Source organism: Taudactylus pleione, unplaced genomic scaffold, assembly GCF_031769625.1.
Source record: "Taudactylus pleione unplaced genomic scaffold, aTauple2 ptg000484l, whole genome shotgun sequence".
Classification (NCBI taxonomy): domain Eukaryota; kingdom Metazoa; phylum Chordata; class Amphibia; order Anura; family Myobatrachidae; genus Taudactylus; species Taudactylus pleione.
In genome coordinates, this window is record NW_028284886.1 from 2,461,358 (window position 1) to 2,484,226 (window position 22,869).

The window sequence follows — 22,869 nt, forward strand, 5'->3', positions numbered from 1 at the left end:
AGCCCCAGTTTTTAGAATGTGCCCGAGAGAGCCGGTCGCACATCAGGCTGTCTCCAGCCTTTTTCATATTTTTTAATTTTTATTTAACACTGAGGACAGGCAGGCTGCTTGCTGTGGCAGTCTGCCTGCTACGTGGGAGCCGCCGGGAAGGGCACCACACGGCTACTGCAGCCTGTGTCCGGTGACCCTGAGGAGGGGGCACACACAAAGGAGTCATCGGACCCCGAGAAGACCCGCCACTGCTGACACCGGCATGTGTTCCTCTCCGCCCCCTCAGCCCAGCATCCCGGCCGCAGCAGCTGTAAGTATGACCACTGCTCCTGATTAGCAGGAGCAGTGGAAGTATAGCTGGGCTCAGTGACACTGTCACTGTTAGGAGGGCCCGACTTTCCCCTCCCCCCGCACCACCCTCTCCCCGACTTCGGATCTTCAGGTCAAGGGGGTCACCAGGTGCTGTAGTCACGAGGGCGCAAATTACAGCCCCGGTCGTCGCTGGGGCTGCTGGAGGCGCGTCATGCAATCTAGCGGCGCCTATTATAGTCGGGCTCCCTCCTCACTGCCGCGCTGTGTGCACCGCGTGGCTGTCGGCGCTGCTGCATAGGAGAGCTCGTTAGCAGCGCCGATCGCGCTTGCCCTCCTCACACAAGGCGGGCTGCTGTGGCTAATAAGTCCCGCTGTCTTAATCAGCGCACGGACCCGGCGTCGAGACCCGCCCTAAACAAACACTTATGGCGCGTCCTGCAACAGCGGCGCCATTTGTAATGGTTCTCCCCCTTATTGCTCCGCAGCAGCAATAGCCGGCAAGCACAGCGCTGAGTCATTTCACTGGAGCAGTGGACATCAGCTGACACTCTCCTCTCCTGCTTAGCAGGAGAGGTGTCCTTTTAAGAGTATGCAGCGCGGACCAGCGCCTGCAAGGGAGCGCGCTTCCCTCTTAAGGAGAGGGGACAGCTTACAATATAAACAACTCCCTCTTTTATTAAGAGTGGTCCGTTGTGTAGCACAGCGCTGACTCACTCCTGCTCGGGGAAGAAAAGGGTCCCGCCGCTAGGTGTAGCCGGCTGAGTCCGGGTCTCCTGCCCCTCCCCCCACAAGGGGGAGATGTGTATTGAAGCTCCGTTAACTGTAGGTCAGGTAAGTGACAGACGGCTGACTGCGCTATCACTTACAAAAAGCGCTGGAGCTCTCACTGTAGGTACAGCGCCAGTCGCACTGAGGCAGCCTGTATATATTTAACAGGGCAGCACAGACTGTGTAATGGTTAGCATTGCTGCCTCACAGCACTGAGGTCATGGGTTTGTTTCCCACTATGGCCCTGTGTGGAGTTTGTATATTCTCCCTGTGCTTGTGTGTGTTTTATAACAGCGTAGCTGTTAGCCTGCTGAGGCGGTGCTTTAATGTATAAGCTCCGGCGCTAGCTACTTCGGGGCACTTGTGTATAAGCCGCTTCGGCGCCCTCCACAGCAGTATAGCTCATTGCCCTAACACCTGCTGCTCTGATGGATATGTCTAGCCTTTTGCTGCCCCTCCCTCAACCTTGCGCTTAGCAGGTGCACTATGACTCCGCTTTATGCGGTTCTGTTGAGGGGACAGCTTATGTTAGCCGGGACTCTTCCAGGCTAGCGTGGACATTTTGCGCACACAGCGCGGTATAACTTTACCCTAGCGCAGTGTAAGAGTCATCTCTGTCACTTCTGCAGATCGCTCCCCGTGTCCCGGCGCCTATAATGTACGTGTTGTGTGTGTGTATGTAGATGTATATGTAATCCCATATAGGGTGTGTGTGTATGTATATATATATATATATATATATATGTGTGTATATATAATAGTGTATGTATGTGTATACCTTTTTTCTACTCTGCTAATCAGGTGGTCTATGGACAAGCCTTATTCCAGAGAGGTTAATTAGCACACTGCGCAAGGGTGACAAGCGTTCCAGTGCACGCTTTGGCAGCACATATACAAAAATATTGAAACGATATCTGTGGGTGAGGAGAACTCTCCATTGGGTTGGATCTCAACCCAGCGTTGGCTGAGGGGGCAGGCCTTGGGTCAGGTCCTCCCGAACCATCCATTCTCAGGAGCGAGAATCCCATATTGGGCTTACCATCCCTGTGGCCCAGCATTAGAGGCCGGGACGGCCACTTCTTTAGCTGTGTTAATAACAACAGCAGGCCTTTATCCCCTGTTTAGATGGGGGGATTGCGCTGTGGTTTTTCCCAAGGGACAGGTCTCCCTTTTAATATGTTGGGAAGGCTCTGTTAGAATACAGCTCACTTTTTGGGGACAGTAATCCCTTAAATTTGTGGATTGTTACTCTTCTGCACACATATATAGCTCAACTGATTAAGGCGAGCACTCCAGTAACAGAAGGGTCCCAGGTTCGATACCAGTCTGGGACAGCACGCTGATAAAATATCCTGCCCATTACACCGTAGCAGGCTGATGGCTACACGCAACACTTGAGCAGTCTCCCTGCGTTGAGGTAAGCCACATGTAATTATACTAAGCCCTGCTATAGAACATATACGTGTATTGCTCATGTTCTAATTTTAAATATTATCGTCACCTACTAATCTTGTATGTAGGTATGCATATGTGGAGATATATATATCGCTTCTTATCCTTATAAGGCAGAGGTAGGATCTGTTATCAGTTTTATGTCTGGTACCTAGCTTATTTAAAAGAAGGATTCTGCAATTGAAGTCTGGACTCTCCTCATCCAGTAGTTGGTACAATAACTCCGCTTTACACCATCTCTCCCTAAGGATTTGTATGTGTGTGTGTGTACGTACCTATATTTCCACGGATGGGAAGCCGCCTGCGATTACCAAAGCTGTCAGCTTATCCATATATATGTGTGTATATATATATATTAAATGGTGGTTCTGTAGACTAGAGTCATGTTCTGCAGCTTACATAGTGATAGACATTGCTTCTATTATGAACCCTATACATGACTGGGGCCTTCTTGTATATAAAGATATGTACTTACATCCTCCTGGGGTTATAGTTCCTTCTTGTTAGTCCCTATCTATGGCGCCCCCCTTTAGGGTGATCTATGATTATTTTAACTTTGCACTTGGTAGCAAACTTATAAGACACTGAGAATGCAGGATATAGCAGGACATATATAAATATAGCATGCTGATCTCCCGATGCCGGAGTCTGACAAGTTAACTTGCTATGTTGGCACTACTCTTCCTTTCAAAGAGATGGCCTTCTTATGCAACTATGTTTATCTGTATGTACGGGTGTATATATACTGATATATTCCCATTACTTGTATGCATATTTCTACTTCAGGGTCCATAGGGGGTCCACAGGGTTGACCTTGGGGTATAGGTTGGGAACCAAATCCGGGCACCACGCAGTTAAAGCTTTTAGCTCCCAGGATGCACTGGGTCCACTCTCCCTATAACCCCACCCCCAAGCCAGAGGCACCTCAGTTTAAGTTGGTGCCCGGCCGGAGTCGGGTCACCGTTAGCGCAGGGGGAGCTGATTAGCAGCCCCTAAGCTTATTTTATTTTTTTAGGGACAAAGTTTTTTCATGGACTTTGGACTCTTCAGAGCGGCAGCGTCGGACTGTCCATAGGACGTCTAAGCTGCCGGTACTAGCCGGACTCTGCGGGCGCCCAGGACTGCTGCCGGATCCACGGGGAGCAGGTAAGGTCGCGGATCACCGCTTGCGGTGATCCGCGCATTTCAAATGCAGTCCTGTGCCTCCGGTCTCAGGGGACAGACCGGAGGCGCCGGCAGTGGCGGCGGGCCCCCCATACCCCGTGTGTCCACTAGACCACCAGGGACTTAACGATCGGTGCAGGGAGCCGGCGTCCCGGGGGTTAATAGCCGGCCAGGGGAGGCAGCCTTCCCTGTTACAGCGGCTCCTCCCCTCAGCTCAGCGCGCCTTTCAGTATCCATAGTCTGGCGTCGCTGAGCTGCTTCCTCCGCGGGCCACGCTTCCTCTGAGGTCTCCAGCAGCCATTTTATCTCTGTGGTGCAGCAGAAATCTCTCAGGATGGCAGTGAGTCCAGTCCCCCTGCGTACCTCACCATCAGGTCAGTGTACACAGCGCTGTAGCCTTCCCAGACACTGAATCTGGGCAGTTGAATGCAGTGTAATAGTGCAGTATATTATATGACATGTTTATGTATATATGTATATATCTGCATTGTATGTGACTTATGCTAGTGCTGACTGTACTTTATTCTCTCACCTGTCAGTGTATATCTATCCCTTTTCTTTATCTGCCCTAATACAGCTGTACTTGGGGTGGTTCTGAGACCTCACAATTATATACTTGTTAATATTTGTGTGGTTTGTCACATACTGTTGCGTGCTGCACGTTGCCATATTTTAGATGGAACTGTGTGTTGCATACGCTGAAAATGGGTCCCTGCAGCTAATTTTTGGCATCAGTCAGGACCAGTATAGTGCTGCTTAATATTTCCGCCAAGATTGGTCAGATATGTCTGACCAGGAGATAGAGCGTTATACTGCACCCATTTTTACTATCCTGCAAGTCATGTGCTGCAGGTGTTAGTGCGGAGGATTTGACTCATAAAGGGTTCTGTATGTGGCGTCATCTGGTGCCGGCCTCTTTCACGACCCCCTTGGGCGGTTTGTTTTCTCGGGATCCTCTCAATTGCGGATCGCCGGGCGGGCCCCATTGTTGTACCTCACTTGGGGTTACTTCACCATACTGCCCTTTTCATGTCAGGGTATCTCGCAGCTTCTTGCACTCTTCCCCTGTGACACAGACTACCGCTCCCTGCAGGGGTTTTTCGCAGTATATGAATTCCCCCTGGTGCCACAATAGTCTGTCATTCCCCTTGCAGGGATTACCACAACAGCCACCCTGGGTGGATGTCGTTTTCTACGAAAAGCTAATTGGCGTGGTTGACGCCCTGTGGTTACTTCCCAGTTGGCTCTGCCGTGAACTGGGTACTGTTCGGGGCTCTTTCCCTCTTACACGGGGGGAAGCCTATTTCAGGTATTATTATCCCTGCTTTAGGGCTGGTAGCAGGTCCATTCTGGTTAGAGTGAATGTTGACCTGCACCTGTATCATACACCCTCAGTATTGCGTGCCTTCGGGTTACCTGTTGCTGACTAGCGGGTGGATCGCATAGCGGGACTCTGGCTGTTGCCAGATAGGAGGTGTTACAACAGTGTTTGGCCTCCTGTCCCAAATTCCCTGAGGGTCATCACGAGCCCCTCCTGGGGGGGATGGGCGTGTTACTCGTCTGATTACAGACGTTACTACGCCTCCCATTCCTGCGTGGTCGGATTCTTCGGATCCGTAGGTGGTAACTCTGCCTGAAATCAGTATACTTGCTTTCAGGAGTTGTTACCCATCCTACCATGGCTATAGCATGGTTGGTTAATACTATTGCATATTGGGTTGATGCATTTGTAACGTTTTTTCCCCTCCAACACGTCGGGGGTTCAAATGTATTTGGTCGCTCACGTAATATATGCTGTTGTCATAGGTGGAAATGCCTATATTGGATACCAGTCTCCTAACTTTCAGAGTTCCGGCTGCGACTGTATCCTCCGTAATACCCTATGGCTGCGCTCTGGGAATGCAGAGGTGCAGATACCATCTTTAGGGTTGATATTGTTTGGTCCTGACCTTGACAAGATTATAGTAACATTGGCAGTATTACTAACGACAAGTTTACCGCTTTCAGCTATGCCCACTACAAGGCCTCAGACTAAGTCTGTTAAGTCTTTTTTGTCCTCTGGGTCAGCCTAAAGGTCTGTTTCTTCGTAGACTGTCGGCATCTACAAGGGCCGACATATCCAGTACCGAGCAGGCCTGGACTGCCAGCCGATCCTGCTTCTGAACCTACGGATATCTCTTCAGTCTGACGGGACAGGCCTACAACTGGGAGATACCGATTTTCTCAGTTCGCCCGGTATTAGTGTCAAGTTGCCGCGGCTACGTGGGTAGGAGGGTACGCCCTCTTTACAAGGGCCTTACAGATCCAGAAAGCTATGCAGTTGTTGCGGTAAGCGGAGCTAATTAGGCCATCCCTACTATCGCAGTGAGGGACTGATTGTTCTGTTTTCTTTCTGGTGCGGTGGCTGAATGGTCCTCTTTGGCCTATTCTCTGTCTCAATTCCCTGAACCAGTTCCTAAAGCTACCTGGGCTCAGGAGGAAATCCCTATGCTCCATCATACGATGTTTGGAACCTGGGGACTTTAGGGTATCACTGGATATACAGGACGCGTGCCTACGGGTACTTACAGAGACCTTTCCTCAGCATGGGCTGAGGTTTGCTGTATCACAGCAACACTTACAATTTTTCGGGCTCTGCCTGTTGGGACTGTCCCCACAGGGGTTTACCAGCGTTTTGGATTTTCTGACAGTTCTTCTGTTCAGTATATCCCAATGCTCCTGTACCTGGACGGCCTCCTGCTCTTAGCGGGATCACCGGGGTACTTTACGGCCAGGTCAGGATGACTGTGGCTTCTTCAGGGTGCAGACGTTTAATCAACGGGGAAAAAGTCCTCCCTGCATCCCTCTCTGGGTATTCTTCATCTAGGATCCCTGCTGGATTCTCAGAATCTGAGAATTCTTCTGGCGTAAGACGGAATCTCCTCTCTTCCATTAGGAGTACATGGTTGTCTGCGCAGTCGACAGATGTCTTTACACTCTGGGATGCATGGTGGAATGGGCTCAGTTCCATTCCAGGCCTTTCCATAATTGGCTCATCTCCAGATGGAATGAGTTTTTTATGTCGGATAACTGTTCAAACGATGATGCTCTCTCCGGAGGCAAGTCGGTCCCTGTCCGGGTGGCTATGGCCATCTCGTCCAGGGTTTTCTTTGCTAGGGACAGTGTCTGGATCGAATCCTTTTCAGTGCAGTTGGACGTCTGTCGATTCCACCCTGTCAATTAACTTACTCTGGCATAACTCTTGTTTCCCGGTGAACCTGAAAAGGTTCAGTCCGACAGGGTCAGGACAGTGGCTTCCTTTTTAGCAACACTGTTCGTTGGGTGGCAATGACAGGTATGTCACATATTCGGACATAGTCCGAGGGTCTCCTCCCGACCATCTCGGCAGCGTTCATTTCAGGAGCTCTCCATTGGGAAGCGGGAGTCCTCAGCCGTCACGACGTGCATCCCGGGGACTAGTCTCTTCCCCAAGAGAGGTTTCATCTCCTGGTGAGCAGGGGGGGCCCCCCTGAGGTGACCCTCATGGCCTTCTGACTTTATCACACTATGGTGTTACAGTTCAGCTCTGGGGATTCTGAAGCAAACTTCAGCGACTCTTTGTCGGTGAAGTGGTCCTTCCACTTTGTGTACCTGTGTTCTCCGGTCTCCCTTCTTCCTCGAGGCCTTTGGAAGTGTTTTCAATCGAGACGGAGATGCTTTCCTGCTGGTGGCTCCTGATTGCCCCAGATGTCAGGGGTACTTGGATCTTCGGAGTCTCTACATCGATACTCCATCCCTGATGCTTCACTGCCCGGACCTGTTGTCTCAGGGTCCTTGGTTTTGCCTTGGACCTGGGTCGTTTGTCTTTGATTGTGTCCTTACAGTGGTCTTACGGCTTCCCTGGCTTTGTCATCGTTGGAATGATTAGAGCACATGGATCAGCTTTTGCTGGGACCTACCACAAACTGTGGCAGCCATAAATCTTATGGTATTGTACCTGTCGATACAATCCTCCGGTGTCCAGGATTTCCAGATATTCTGGCATTCCTTCCGGCTGGCTTGGGTTTCACACTTGGCCTGGTCTTCCTGACAGTGCGGATCTCTACACTGTCAGTATGGTTAAGATATGGAATGGCTTCACTCTGGTATCCAGTTCATCCTTTGGAGTGTTTTCTTGATTATGCCTCCATTTGTCCTCCCTAGGGACTCCTTGGGAGTAAGTAGTGGTTCTTCGTTACCTCCGGGGACAGTCAATGGAACCGCTGGTTGTGATAGCCATTACATGGTCTATTGCTTAGGCTCTCTCTTTCTCTCAGGGTGTTTATATCAACCAGGAGAGTGTCTGAATTGGGAGCGTTCTCATGTGGCTCCCTCTTCTGGAGGGCATCATGTCAGGGTGGGAGTTGCTCTCGCCCTGTGTTTCTTCTTAGTGGTTTTCAGGTTCCATATTATTCTGGAACTTATGGTACGGCCATTCTGTCCCCAGTCCTCTCGGCTGGTGTGGCCTCATTGACTGTGGTCTGGCCTCTTTGGATTTATGTGATCCGTTCAGGTTCCTTACGGAAATCGGACTCCTTATTGGTGGTCTGAGATTTCTGGTTTTCACAGGAAAGGATGGCCGGCCTATAACCAAATGTTGGCTTGGATGGCCTCGTAGGTCTTCCTCAGGGGCCTACCCATGGGTAGGCCTTCCTGTTGTTGATGCTTGTTTTTTCTCGGGCCATGTGACCCTCGTGTGCGGCTCGCTGTGGCGCCTCGGCTGTTTTGCCTTACTAGGTGGCCACGTGGTCTTCTGTCCACACCTTTTTAAGGTTCTAGGCATTGGTTTCCTTTGCCTCTCAGGATGCTTCCTTTTTGGCGACGGATTCTCCTCTCAGCACAGGAGCGTCCCCACCCTTGGTTGAACTGCTTTGGGACATCCCCAAGGTCAACCCTGTGGACCCCCTATGGACCCTGAAGTAGAAAACAAGAGATATGGTAAGAACTTACCTTTGTTATCTCTGTTTCTACGAAGTCCATAGGGTCCACAGGGCGCCCGCCCTGACGCACCTGGCTTCATATGGGCTGTGTGGCTGGTCACCGGTTTTCCGTCTCCCATTTCGGTGAGTATGGTTATTGAGTGTTCCAGTTTTCTCTCTCTTTTTCTCTCCTCCTCCGGCCTTTGGCTACTTACAAACTGAGGTGCCTCTGGCTTGGGGGTGGGGTTATAGGGAGAGTGGACCCAGTGCATCCTGGGAGCTAAAAGCTTTAACTGCGTGGTGCCCGGATTTGGTTCCCAACCTATACCCCAAGGTCAACCCTGTGGACCCTATGGACTTCGTAGAAACAGAGATAACAAAGGTAAGTTCTTACCATATCTCTTGTTTTTCTAATAATTGGCAAAACCTGGTTTTTAACCCTATTGGTTATCACTACAGATATGTCCCTTCCTTTCTCGGGATAACTAATGCACTCTGTCTATGTACAGGTACCCTTCTCAGTATAGATTCCGGTACTCCATATTATTGTCTTGTCACATATCTCAATAACATGAGTCTCTAAAGGGCCCCTAGGTACATTCTATCTGTACATAGAGAATCCAGGTTCTGTTCTGTAATCAGGGATTCATTTGTTAAATTACATGAAGGCCTAGGGCCCCCGCCGATATAGGCAGGGTCAGGCCTGGATTTTATTAGATTGATGGGCGTAATACACACTTCTCCATTATAAGTGTTAATGTACTGATACTTAAACTAGTAGACCATTTTGTGGTATAGGTATAATGTCTATATGGATACACATCCCTAATATAACAAGCTCAGGTATAGAGTCCTGTTGAACGACCTTCCTGCCTCCACTAACATTTTGCTAGTTTATACAGTGTTTTCTACTGCAACATCTCCAGACTGAAGTCCGTGCTGTAGAGCATTGGGTCTTAGCCCACTGAAGCTATTCCCTATACCTGACGGGGCAGGTTGCTGTGAGATGAAAAAGGTCAGTGACATTCTACATAGCGTCCAGAGGGCTTTTGGCCGCTCACAGGTAAGCGGGCTTACCCCACTAATGCTCAACCTGTCATTGCATAGCCGCTTTCTCCCTTATGCACCCTAGCTGCGGTCCTAGCAGCCATCTGCTCTTTTAATCAGTTGGCTCTACACTTTAGAGCTTCCCTGATGCATAGTTTCAACATTGAGATTAGTGACACTCTTCTACTAGATCGGTTGGGATTATGGACTGAAGCGCTTTGAGGGTCTAGTGCACATCTTTACATTAAAGTGTGACAGTCAATATGTCCTACGCAGGGGGCCTGGTGGATTTCCTGTTCAGTCTCTGTGGATGTTTTCATCACATTGACGGGTACCTGACTGGTACCTTCAGGGTTGTCCTAGTGCTCTAGCCTTGTGGTATGGAATGCTTCCCTATATTGGTAGCTTCCTGCGTGGCTGTTGCATCCGTGCTCTATAACTACTAGGGTATCCTGGTTGTTCACCCTATGTTCAGGCCAGCGGTTGGTACTGACTACGCACTTCCATCATGTTGGAAGTTGTTTGTTGTTTTGGAGTTTGTGGCTGTGATTTGCTTTTCGACTGCAGGTGTTCAGTCGCTGTTTTCTACTCTGTTTTCAGAATGGGTTGTTCTGCTGTCTGACCCTCTGACAGGTATTGTAATCTCAATCCTCTCGAAGCTGCCTCGGCCTCATTCCCAGTGTGATCTCCACTCGTTGGAGACTTCTATGGTCTCTCCCTTCCGCTGGTTTACAACTTTGTAGTAGTTGGACTTCCAGAATGGTTGATGGTGACTGTTCGGCCTTGACTTTTACCTCTCTGCATACTCTGTTAGGAGTCTGTGGACAGGATCAGCTCTGTTTCTGTAGATTGGTATCGTTATACTTGTATCTTTATGACTATGTCCAACAGTGCTGGTATTCTGCTATCTGCGACTGTTGCAGCTTTCTGTTTCCGAATCTGGTACGGTTTTCTCGAGTTTTGTTCTCGGGTTACTGCCCTTCTCATATGGATTCGGGTTGGAGTTCTCTGCTCCCAACAGTCCGGCTTGGTCTGTTTTCAGCTGAGCTTACAGCGTTATGATGCTTCTCACCTGAGGGTGTTTTCTCGCCAGCCGCTTATTCCATTCTATTTACGCTGTAAGTTGTGGTATTTCTGTGTCTGTTCCGCAGGGAGTTCTGATTGTCTCCTGGCTCACGACACTTGATCCTCAGCTCTTGCCTTTCCGTTGAACCTCTGGTTCTTGGCGGTCCCTGTTCGGTTGGCCAAAGGGTTGGCATGTTCTCCGCGCTTCCCACCCAGGAGGTTGGCTTTGGGACGTCCCCACTGTCTTAAACTCCAGTGTCCCCTAGTGGATGAAGGAGAAAACAGGATTTTGGTACTTACCGATAAATCCCTTTCTCCGATTCCACAGGGGACACTGGACGCCCGCCCAGCGCTGCATACCTGCCAGTTGTTTCGTTCCTTCTATGGTTGTGTGACTGCATGATTCCCTGCAGTGGTTTCCTCTGTTCTCCTTCAGTCGGTCTTGTTCTGTGGTCTTCTCCTTCTCCTCGTTTTCCTGTTGTCCTCCGTCTCTTCTCGGGCTCAGTTCTTAAACTGGGGCTGATGGGGCATAGAGGGGGAGGAGCCAGTCACACTTCTAAATTATTTAAGGTGCCAGGCTCTACTCTACCACCGTCTATACCCCATTGTCTTGAACTCCAGTGTCCCCTGTGGAATCGGAGAAAGGGATTTATCGGTAAGTACCAAAATCCTGTTTTTGCTGTACGCTCATTGTCGGGCCTCGCAGCATAAGGCTAGGGCCTTGGAGCGAGCGTTTTGTTTGGTCATGTTTGTCATGTTCTTAATGTTTATTATCGAAGAGAGCTTTAGCAGGCTTTGCCAGCATTCTCAGCTCTCTGACTATACCAAATTACGCAACAACATTGACCTCTTTCTTCCAACTGTGACAATATGATAAAGACCCTGCTGTACTGTGAGCTGCCAAAATATTACATATGGAATGCTTCTCGAAAAGTTTTTATGCGCAGAAAACAGGGAGTCGCTGTAGATGGTCATCCTGGTATCAGAGCAACAGAAGCTCTTGGCCGTGTTTACACTGTACATCCGACAAATTTTGAATGCTTCTATCTCCGAAGTTTGCTTTACACCGTTACAGGTCCTACTTCCTTCGAAGACCTTAGGAGTTTGTCACACTTTTCGTGAGGCCTGCCTAAGGAGAGGTTGGTTGGAGGATGATGTGTAAACAAACATTCTTAAAATCCCGGGCAACGCCGGGTACTCCAGCTAGTATGTTATAAAGCTGATCTCAAGTGCATTCTCCGTTGTGTTTTCATTCTGTTTATATGGTTTAAGAGATGAGGAACAATAAAAACCTAATACATAGCACATCACCTTTCTGGGCTTTCTCAAGGTAAGCGCTGTAAGCCGATGTTGGTTTGCAGCTATTGGTTTCAGGTGATAAGCTATCTGTATGGTGTCTGTATGTTTTTATCATTTTAATTGTGTCTCCTCAGTGATTAATAAATGCCCTGGTTTAATCACAGTGGAGCTGACGTGCCAAAGCGCTATCTGGTTAGTTTGAGTTTGTACTTCATTTCTACTTAACCTGCTCGTGACTTTGTATAGGATTCTTCTTGGACTCCCTTCCACATTGCTGGTCAGCAGATGCTCCGATGTAGGAGGCGACACTACTCTGAGCTGCGAGGATTTCTTCAAATTTGTCAACAATGCATTGGTGAGGAATGAAGGTTCTAGTGTGTAGAAGGCAGTTAGTATATTCTGATTTGGAGGAGGTCACATAAATGAATTATCTCTGGGCTGTAGTACGCACCTCTCCTTTTTATATTGCAGAAAAACATCGGCCACAGGGGATATGCTCTTCCGTATGACATCACCACTCACTTTTTCCGGGTAAGGCAGTCCGCTAGAGCCACATTATCACGGGCATTTCTACTTCAGGGTCCATAGGGGGTCCACAGGGTTGACCTTGGGGTATAGCTGGATCTGGATCCATGGGCACCACGCAGTTAAAGCTTTAGCTGCTCCCAGGATGCACTTGGGTCCGTCCTCCTCTATACCCCGCCCCCGGCCACAGCACCTCAGTTTGAGTTGGTGCCCGGCCGGAGTCGGGTCACCTGCGCAGGGGGGCTGCAGGAGCAGCCCCCAAAAGCTTTCTATTTAAAAAAAAAAAAAGAGCCTGTTAGATTTTTTTTTTTAAAAACAGAGGCTCTAGTGTGGCAGCGACGGGCTGTCTATGCAGACGCCCACGCTGCCGCTCTCCTTCCCCGCTGGCGCCGCGACGCCAGTACTGCACTGGGGATCGCGGCGGGAGGCCAGAGTCCGTACTAGCCGGACTCTGGGTCCCTCCCTGGACTGCTGCCGGAGTCGACGGGGACAAGGTAAGCCGCGAGTCGCCGATTAGCGGCGGCTCGCGGGTTTTGCCTGCAGATGCAGTCCTTTGCCCCCGGTCCTAGGGGACAGACCGGGGGCCGCTAGCGGTGGCGGCGGGCTCCCCCTCTGAGGAGGTATAACCCGTGGGACCACTAGACCACCAGGGATATATGGCAAGCGGGATGCCGGCAAGCCCTGGGGTTAATATGCTAGCCAGGGGAGGAAGCCTTCCCTGTCAGCGGCTCCTCCCCTCAGCTCAGCGCGCCTTTCAGCACGGAGTCTGGCGTCGCTGAGCTGCATCTACTCGGCCACTCCTCCTCTGAGGTCTCCAGCGGCCATTTTCTCACAGTGGCAGCGCAGATCTCAGGGAGCACGCGGACCGGTCCCCCTGTGTACCTCTCCCCTGATTAAGGACAGCGTACACAGCACTATAGCCCTCCCAGACACTGAATCTGGGCAGGTTGATTGTAGTGGAAAGGTGCAGTGAGTATATCTTCCTGCATGGTATGTGACTTTTGCTAGTGCTGCCTGTCTGTGCTTATTTTCCGCTTACTGTCAGCTTATACCTATCCCTTTACTTCTCCTACAAGCCCTACAGGTGTGTGGGGGAGGGGCGTTTCTACTGACCTCACTTATATAGATCACGTATTTGTGAGGTCCGTCACATACAGTTGTGTGCTACTCAGTGCCATATTGTGGGCTGTTGTTCAGCACACTGGTGAGTGCGTTTTACTTCTACCCTGGTGCCAGATATATAATATATTCTGTCATGTCAGACAAGGAGGTTGAGCGCTCAGTGGCTCCGGTGTTGGCCTCCTGCGGACGCTGTTCTGCAGGAGTAGATAGGGAGGATTTGTCACAGGATGGCCTGTGTAGTCGATGCCAGGTGGCTCCTGGCCCATCCAGACCTTCTCTGGCGCAGGAACCACCGTGGGCGATGTTTTCTCAAGTGCTGGTGTCTATTGCGGACCGTCTGTCGGTCCCGACTGCTCTCCCTACTAGGTCGTTGCCCCAGCCGACCATCCCCCATTCCCCGGGTGTCCCGCAGTTATTGCGGAGTCCTCCTGGGTCTCAGTCGGTGGGTCCCTATGCGGGGTTGCCTATGTATATACAGGCTTCCCCTGTGCCGCAGCAGCCTGTGGTACCTTTTCAGGCCCCTATGGTGACTCCTCCACCCTGGGTGGATGTGCTCTCCAACTCAGTACAAAATTTGGCGGCCGCTTCCTCGGTTTTTCAGTCAATGTTGCAGACTGACATGCCTTCTAGGGTTTCAAAACGCTCACTCATGGCACGGGCTGCTCAGGTATCGGACTCAGAGGGTTCCTCAGATGATGGGGAGGTCCCTGATGACACTGACTCGGACGCCTCGGTCCAGGAAATGGATACCAAGTCGTCCATTAATGTGCGAGCACTAGTTAGGGCGGTGCGAGCTATTCTTCTTATAGAGGATGAGGCACCGGTTCCTAAGTCGAAGTTTCCTAGTTTCAAAAAAACTAAGGTGGCTTCTGCGGTGTTTCCCCTGTCGGAGATATCCTCGCTGAAGGATCCCACGGACAGGAAAGTTGAGACTTGCTTAAAGTCTGTTTACTCCCTCTCCGGGGCGGTGGCCCGACCGTCCATGGCCATCTCCTGGGTGGCCAAGGCCATTGAGGGGTGGGCCAATGCATTGGAAGATACCTTCCCGGACGACGCTCCGGATGTCCAGCGGGCGTTGTTGGGACAAATGAGGGACGCTGCTTCTTACATTGGAGAAGCTTCTTTAGATGCTAGTCTGCTGACCTCGAGGGTATCGGCTGCAGCGGTGTCTGCCCGCCGATCCTTATGGTTGCGGTCCTGGAGAGCGGACTCTGATTCAAAGAAAGGTCTGGAGGCCTTACCTTTCAATGGGGAATTACTATTTGGTCCGGACTTGGACAAAATAGTGGACACCCTGGCTAAATCCAAGTCGGCCTTCCTCCCTTCGGCGGCACTGCCTGCTAAGGTTCGGAGTTCGGCTTTTCGTTCCTTTCGGGTTCAGGGTAAGGCGAAAGGTCAGTCCTTCCCGAGACAGTCTGCGAGTAAGACGGCCTCTAAACCCAAGAAGCAAGCCTGGAGTGCTCGGCGCCCTTCTTCCAAGCAGGAAGATAAACCTGCGGCCTGATGGGACGGGCCTCCCTCTGGGGGACCTCAGAGTGGGAGGCCGACTTCTTCTATTTGCCCAGTGCTGGCACAATACCACCACGGATGCCTGGGTTCGAGAAGTGGTCTCCCAGGGGTACGCCCTGTCTTTTCGGCACAGACCACCCCACCAGTTTTTCTGCACAAGTCCTTCTCAGGACAAGACCAAGGCGTTACAGGTTCAGGAGGCTATAGAGTCCTTGCTGAAAGCAGGGGTCATTGTTCCCGTTCCTCATTCACAACGAGGGACGGGGTATTATTCGTCTCTGTTTCTGGTGCAGAAACCCAATGGTTCTCATCGCCCTATCCTCAACTTGAAGTCTCTGAACAAATTCCTCAGAGTTCCCAAGTTCAGGATGGAAACGTTACGTTCCATCATTCTGGCGATGGAACCGGGGGATTACATGGTGTCCCTGGACATCCAGGACGCCTACCTCCATGTTCCGATAGCATCTTCACACCAGCGGTATCTGAGGTTCGCTATCCTTCAACACCACTATCAGTTCCGGGCGCTACCCTTTGGTCTCTCCACGGCACCGAGGGTGTTCACGAAGATTATGGCGGTCATGGCCGCACATCTTCGGAACCAGAATGTACGGCTGCTGCCGTACCTGGACGACCTCCTGTTGCTGGCGAGCTCCCCAGAGGTACTGCTTCAACATCTCCACCTGACGATCGCTTGCCTGCAAGCACATGGGTGGTTGATAAATTGGAAAAAGTCCTCCCTGATTCCATCACAGCGGATGGTTCATTTGGGAGCCCTGCTGGATTCGCGTCAGCAAAGGATCTTTCTGACTCCGGAGAAGGTCGCCTCCCTACAGCTGCGGATACGCAGTTGCCTGAGCCGTTGCCGCCTGTCGGTCCATTCGGCTATGAGAGTTCTGGGGTCCATGGTGTCGACATTCGACATGGTGGAATTTGCCCAGTTCCATTCCCGGCCCCTGCAGGGGCTGATTCTATCAGAATGGAACGGGTTACCTCACCGGATCCGCTCTCAGGTGCTGGTGTTGTCTCCGGACGTTCGGCTATCTTTGGCTTGGTGGCTTCAGACAGCTCATCTGGTCGAGGGGCGCCCATTTTGGATCCCGGACTGGGTTCTGCTCACGACGGATGCCAGTCTCCGGGGTTGGGGGGCAGTGACCGGCTCTTTGTCGCTTCAGGGTCGTTGGTCAGCGGAAGAAGCACTTCTCCCCATCAACATCCTGGAACTGCGGGCAGTATTCAGGGCCCTGCAGTCGTCCGGCCCCGCTCTTCACGGAAGGGCGGTACAGGTGCAGTCCGACAATGCCACCACGGTGGCGTATATCAATCACCAAGGCGGAACTCGCAGTCAGACAGTGATGTCGGAGGTGTCTCGTATCCTGACTTGGGCGGAGGGTCACATTCCAGCGATCTCGGCGGTCTTCATCCCCGGAGTCCTCAATTGGGAGGCGGACTTCCTCAGCCGTCACGACGTGCATCCCGGGGAATGGTCGATTCACCCAGAGGTGTTTCAGCTACTCGTGGACAGGTGGGGACTGCCGGAGCTGGACTTGATGGCCTCCCGTCACAATCACAAGTTGCCCGTTTACGGGTCAAGGACAAGAGACGCAGGTGCAAGTCTGGTGGACGCGCTGTCGGTGAAATGGACGTTTCACCTGGCGTATCTGTTTCCTCCGATATCCCTGCTTCCTCGGGTTCTGCGGAAATTCAAGCAGGACGGCGGCATGCTCGTGCTGGTAGCTCCGGCGTGGCCCAGACGTCCTTGGTGCTCCGGTCTCAGGAGCCTCTCCATCGACGCTCCGTACCCTCTTCCTCAGCGTCGGGACCTGTTGTCTCAGGGGCCCTGCCTTTACCCGGATCTGGGTTGGCTGTCTTTGACGGCGTGGCTCTTGAGACAGCCGTCTTGAGGTCTCGGGGCTTCTCCAGTTCGGTTATTGGTACCATGCTCAGGGCACGCAAGCCTGCTTCAGCACGGATTTATCACAGAGTGTGGCACACTTACTTTCAGTGGTGTGAGTCCAGACATTATGATCCTCAGGTGTTCCGAGTTTCTAGGATCTTGGAATTTCTTCAGTCAGGATTGGATCTCGGCTTACGCCTTGCATCTCTGAAGGTTCATGTGTCCGCCTTGTCCGTGTGGTTTCAACGGCGGATTGCAATACTACCAGACGTTCACACCTTTTTCCAAGGTGTTCTCAGGATCCAGCCTCCCTTTGTGCCTCCTGTGGCTCCTTGGGACTTGGCGGTTGTGCTACGGGTCCTGCAGGGTCCTCCGTTTGAGCCTCTTGAGGCGGTGGAGCTCAAGTGGCTGACATTTAAGACGGTTTTTCTCCTGGCAATTGCTTCGGCCAGGAGGGTGTCTGAATTGGGGGCGCTTTCCTGTCGCCCTCCTTTCCTGATTTTTCACCAGGACAGAGCGGTGCTCCGCACTCGTCCTGAGTTTTTGCCCAAAGTGGTCTCGAAGTTCCATATTAATCAGGAACTTGTTGTGCCAGCTTTTCAGTCCCCTGATCTTTCAGCTGGTGAGACTTCCTTAGATGTGGTCCGGGCGCTTAGAATTTATGTAGACCGGACGGCTTCGGTTAGGAAGTCTGATTCCTTGTTTATCCTCTTTGGTTTTCACAAGAGGGGTTGGCCTGCCAACAAACAAACGTTAGCCCGTTGGCTTCGTTCCGTTATTTGTGAGGCTTATGCACAGGAGGGCTTACCTGTGCCAGCCTCTGTTAAGGCTCATTCCACTCGTTCTGTGGGTCCCTCTTGGGCTGCTAGACGTGGCGCTTCTGCTGTTCAGCTGTGTAAGGCGGCCACTTGGTCTTCAATTCAAACGTTTTTGAGGTTCTATGCGTTTGTCACCTTTGCCTCTCAGGATGCATCCTTTGGGCGCCGGGTACTCCTTTCAGCACAGGAGCGTCCCCGCCCTTAGTTGTACTGCTTTGGGACATCCCCAAGGTCAACCCTGTGGACCCCCTATGGACCCTGAAGTAGAAAACAAGAGATATGGTAAGAACTTACCTTTGTTATCTCTGTTTCTACGAAGTCCATAGGGTCCACAGGGCGCCCGCCCTGACGCACCTGGCTTCAAATGGGCTGTGTGGCTGGTCACCGGTTTTCCGTCTCCCATTTCTGTGAGTATGGTTTCTTGTGTGTTCCAGTCTTCCTTCTCTCTGTTTAGTCTCCTCCTCTGGCCTTGGCTGCTTACCAACTGAGGTGCTGTGGCCGGGGGCGGGGTATAGAGGAGGACGGACCCAAGTGCATCCTGGGAGCAGCTAAAGCTTTAACTGCGTGGTGCCTATGGATCCAGATCCAGCTATACCCCAAGGTCAACCCTGTGGACCCTATGGACTTCGTAGAAACAGAGATAACAAAGGTAAGTTCTTACCATATCTCTTGTTTTTATTAATTGCATACCACTGTTGCGGACGCTCACAGATTACATGCCTCTTTGCTGTTTGACAGGGCGTATTGGGCTCCAGTGCGCACTGCGAGGATCCTAGTGAAGCGGTGAATTCCATCTTCACTGCAGCTTATTCACGGTGCCCCATCATCCTAACCTCTGCCGCGGTATGCCTTCTTCCATCCTTGTCATGTATGGGTTAATTAAATATTCGCAAAGAAGCTAACGAAGGATTTCTTTCTCTTCTAAAGCTTTGGTGGCCACAACTGGAACCAGCCATCAGGTGTCAGTGGAACCACCTGCTTGGAGGTGACTTGCCTAAGGAAATTGAGACGCTAAGGACAATACAAGCTGATGTGGATAGGTTAGACCGGTTTACTTGGCTTCCTCATTCTATTTAGCCATGGTTATGTGTGAAATACACAGGTCTGCCAGTGATGGACAAGAACTATCTCATACATGTATACTGAACTGTATATCTTTGTTCCCCAGCTGCCTCTCTGATGGAAGATCGCTGCCACTCACTGACACCATCTGGCTCTCTGCTGCCTTCCTGCATTTCACCTGCTGGAGGAAGAGAACCTCACACAAGAAGATTGTAGAAGTACTCAGTAGCTTTAGTAAACAGTCTGTGCAGGTGAGGGGAAAGCGATGACTGGGGGGAGGGGGGGGGGGGTTGTTAGTCTGACGCAGGGCAAATGAAAGCGTTATTTTTATTTATCCAGTAGGCTATACAATAAGGGAGCGGATGGGTGTTGTGGTTCATTGTTTTGATAATCCATGGAAAACCCTAGTGATTGCAAATTGTTTTGGGAAATTAGTAGGAAGCAAAAAGCTCAGTGTGAGCCATTGAGAATATCCGACACAATATGATCTCGTTCTCTGTGTTTGTATTGCATATTGTGCCTGGATGCTACAGACCAGTGCTTCCAAAACTTTCTTGAATCGCGGCGCCCTAGAGTATGAGCATTTTTTTCACAGCACCCATGGGTGCTGTGTGCTTACCTGTCATACTTAGGGTCAGTTATGTGGTGGTGGACAGGGTTCTGCAAGTCCACATAATTTATGACTGGCAGTCTCAGCACTGGTTTTGCCTCTCACGTTAACGATAGATAATTTAATTTGGTCCTGGACCACCAACCCGCGGCACCCAGTTTTGAAACCACTGCTACAAACAGTATTGTGCGCTTGCTTTAAGTGTGAACTTCCACCTTTGTGTTGCAGCTGTTGGATTCCTCCCTCTTTTTTTCCGTCCTGGATCTCATCCCGGTTATACTAAAGGTGAATATCTTCATTTAGGCTACTGAAATAATTCCTGCTCTAGAACGGTTACAATGTATTATGTTCTGCATGTCACAAAACTGACCATTCTGTGTAACTTTTTTGTGTGACTGCTGGTTAGGGACGCTCAGCTGAACACAAGGGGGCGGTGGAAAACTGTTTGCGAATTATCCGCTGTTTGGAAGAAAGGGGAAGCGATTGGGTAACAACCTTCCAGCTGTCCGAGGAAAAACGTGAGTGGGTAGAAAACGTGATTGCAGAGAAATGGAGTTGAGGGATCATCACATTGCACAATCTGTCACGTTCTCCATCTAATGAGATTTTGGTGCTCCAATTCCGTTGTTATCTCTTTACCAGCAGTAGTGATAAGGTTTCTATGGACAGTACAGTGGCATAGTGGTCAGTATTACAGCACTGAGGTCATGAGTTCAGTTCTATGTGGAATTTGTATGTTCTTCCCATTTTTGTGTGGCTTTCCATCGGATGTTTCAGTTTCCTCCCATACTCCAAAAACATACTGGTAGGTTTATTGGCTTCAGGGACGTTACTAGGGTGGTGCGGCCTGTGCCATGGCGCAGGGCAGGGGGCACTGTTCGGGCCTGTCACTTTTCGTGTTTATTATCATTCTCACTTGTAGCTTCCTCTTCTTTTATCCCCAGCATCTCCTGGCCTCTCCTATCTCTTCCCTGGCCCTTCCCCATGAGGCCATGGCCCTTTTTCAGGTGCACTATCTTATGTCCCTGTTTGAAAAAGGAGGGGGGGTGGGGGGGGGGCAATGCTCCTTCTGGCACAGGGGACCAGAAAGTCTAGTTATGGCTCTGATTGGCTTCTGACCAAAATGAACCTTGTGCGTGTCCATGTGGTAGAATATAGCTTCTAAGCTCCACTGCGGCAGGGACTGATGTGTATGCATGCGCTATATCACACTAATAATGGTTAATTAATAAACAAAATGAAGGCATAAGCAGATCTGCTTGTGGAATCTCCACACTTCTCTTTATGGGCAGGGTAAGGCATAGCAGATCTACTTGTGGAATCGCCACACTTCTGCTCATTATGGGCAGGGTAAGGCATAGCAGATCTACTTGCGGAATCGCCACACTTCTGCTCATTATGGGCAGGGTAAGGCATAGCAGATCTACTTGTGGAATCGCCACACTTCTGCTCATTATGGGCAGGGTAAGGCATCGCAGATCTACTTGCGGAATCGCCACACTTCTGCTCATTATGGGCAGGGTAAGGCATAGCAGATCTACTTGTGGAATCGCCACACTTCTGCTCATTATGGGCAGGGTAAGGCATAGCAGATCTACTTGTGGAATCGCCACACTTCTGCTCATTATGGGCAGGGTAAGGCATAGCAGATCTACTTGCGGAATCGCCACACTTCTGCTCATTATGGGCAGGGTAAGGCATAGCAGATCTACTTGTGGAATCGCCACACTTCTGCTCATTATGGGCAGGGTAAGGCATCGCAGATCTACTTGCGGAATCGCCACACTTCTGCTCATTATGGGCAGGGTAAGGCATAGCAGATCTACTTGTGGAATCGCCACACTTCTGCTCATTATGGGCAGGGTAAGGCATAGCAGATCTACTTGCGGAATCGCCACACTTCTGCTCATTATGGGCAGGGTAAGGCATAGCAGATCTACTTGCGGAATTGCCACACTTCTGCTCATTATGGGCAGGGTAAGTCATAACAGATCTACTTGTGGAATCGCCACACTTCTGCTCATTATGGGCAGGGTAAGGCATAGCAGATCTACTTGTGGAATCGCCACACTTCTGCTCATTATGGGCAGGGTAAGGCATAACAGATCTACTTGTGGAATCGCCACACTTCTGCTCATTATGGGCAGGGTAAGGAATAATAATTTAAGCCTTTTTGTTTTTTTTGTGTCTGCCAGGCTCCATCACAAACAGCCTTCACCAAACTGCGTCTGACCAGTGTCTCCGTCTCCTTCCCCTGGCTTTCTTCAGGTAATGTGAAGAGCTTGCATGCTGGAACAATAACACAAATAGTTGTGCTGTCAATAACTCTGCCAAACTGTTAATTCATTTACTATCAGCCATCACCGCATCTTACCATATCCGATTTTGTCTGCAGTCTGGCCCCATCTCTTCCATTAGAAAGTGCTGTCAAGCAGCATGACTTTTTGTCTGTGGCGCTAAAGATGTATGCCAAGCTCGTTCAGCTCTTTCTAGACGGCAGTCCTCTCGCTGATCCCCTACAGGTAGATCTTTCAGATAGTTGGGACAGCAATATATAACAATTATAATGTCTAGCTACTGAGTCCTAGAACTGACTCCTCATGTTCTCTACCCAGATGGATAGCCATGATATCTTCAGCAGTGGCCGCCAGTTCCTGCTCAGATGCATTCTGCAGTCCCCACAGCCCAGCACTGTACTCAGGAACCAGCTGCCCCAGGTGAGACACAGCAATCCTTACAATATGTTGACTCAGTACAGTATACTCCTCTGCTTGCACGTAAACCTGTGTTTAGATCGTATCATCCTTTACTGATATTCGTTTTCTTTCTTGCCAGCCATATATATTCTTAATTTCTACTTCAGGGTCCATAGGGGGTCCACAGGGTTGACCTTGGGGTTATAGCTGGAACAGGATCCATGGGCACCACACAGTTAAGCTTTTAGCTCCCAGGATGCACTTGGGTCCTCCTCTATACCCCGCCCCCGAGCCACAGGCACCCCAGTGTAAGCTGGTGCCCGGCCGGAGTCGGTCACCGCGCAGGGGGGCTGCAGGAGCAGCCCCCAAAAGCTTTTATTTTAAGTTAAATTTTATTTATTTTTAATCTATTTTTACTACAGACGGCAGCGAAGGGCTGTCTGTACAGACGCCCACGCTGCCGCTCTGATCCCCGACTGGCGCCGCGACGCCAGTACTGATCTGGGGATCGCGGCGGGAGGGCAGAGTCCGTACTAGCCGGACTCTGTCTACCTCCCAGGACTGCTGCCGGAGTCGCCGGGGATTCAGGTAAGCCGCG

The 22,869-nt window shown here is 50.7% G+C and overlaps 1 protein-coding gene across 3 annotated transcripts in view; it reads left to right on the forward strand.

Annotated features, from left to right (window-relative positions):
- The window catches only part of FANCA (FA complementation group A), a 157,119-nt gene that overhangs the window by 92,874 nt on the left and 41,376 nt on the right, over nucleotides 1-22,869 (forward strand). For 2 of the 3 annotated variants that reach the window (XM_088449419.1, XM_088449421.1), the window contains 10 exons: nucleotides 12,282-12,390; nucleotides 12,507-12,566; nucleotides 18,642-18,746; nucleotides 18,831-18,943; nucleotides 19,072-19,216; nucleotides 19,804-19,860; nucleotides 19,982-20,093; nucleotides 21,771-21,843; nucleotides 21,971-22,097; nucleotides 22,191-22,292. In XM_088449419.1, coding sequence (XP_088305545.1) covers nucleotides 12,282-12,390; nucleotides 12,507-12,566; nucleotides 18,642-18,746; nucleotides 18,831-18,943; nucleotides 19,072-19,216; nucleotides 19,804-19,860; nucleotides 19,982-20,093; nucleotides 21,771-21,843; nucleotides 21,971-22,097; nucleotides 22,191-22,292 — 1,003 coding nt within the window. The remainder of the gene's footprint in view (nucleotides 1-12,281; nucleotides 12,391-12,506; nucleotides 12,567-18,641; nucleotides 18,747-18,830; nucleotides 18,944-19,071; nucleotides 19,217-19,803; nucleotides 19,861-19,981; nucleotides 20,094-21,770; nucleotides 21,844-21,970; nucleotides 22,098-22,190; nucleotides 22,293-22,869) is intronic. The other variant, XM_088449420.1, reaches the window with a different exon arrangement.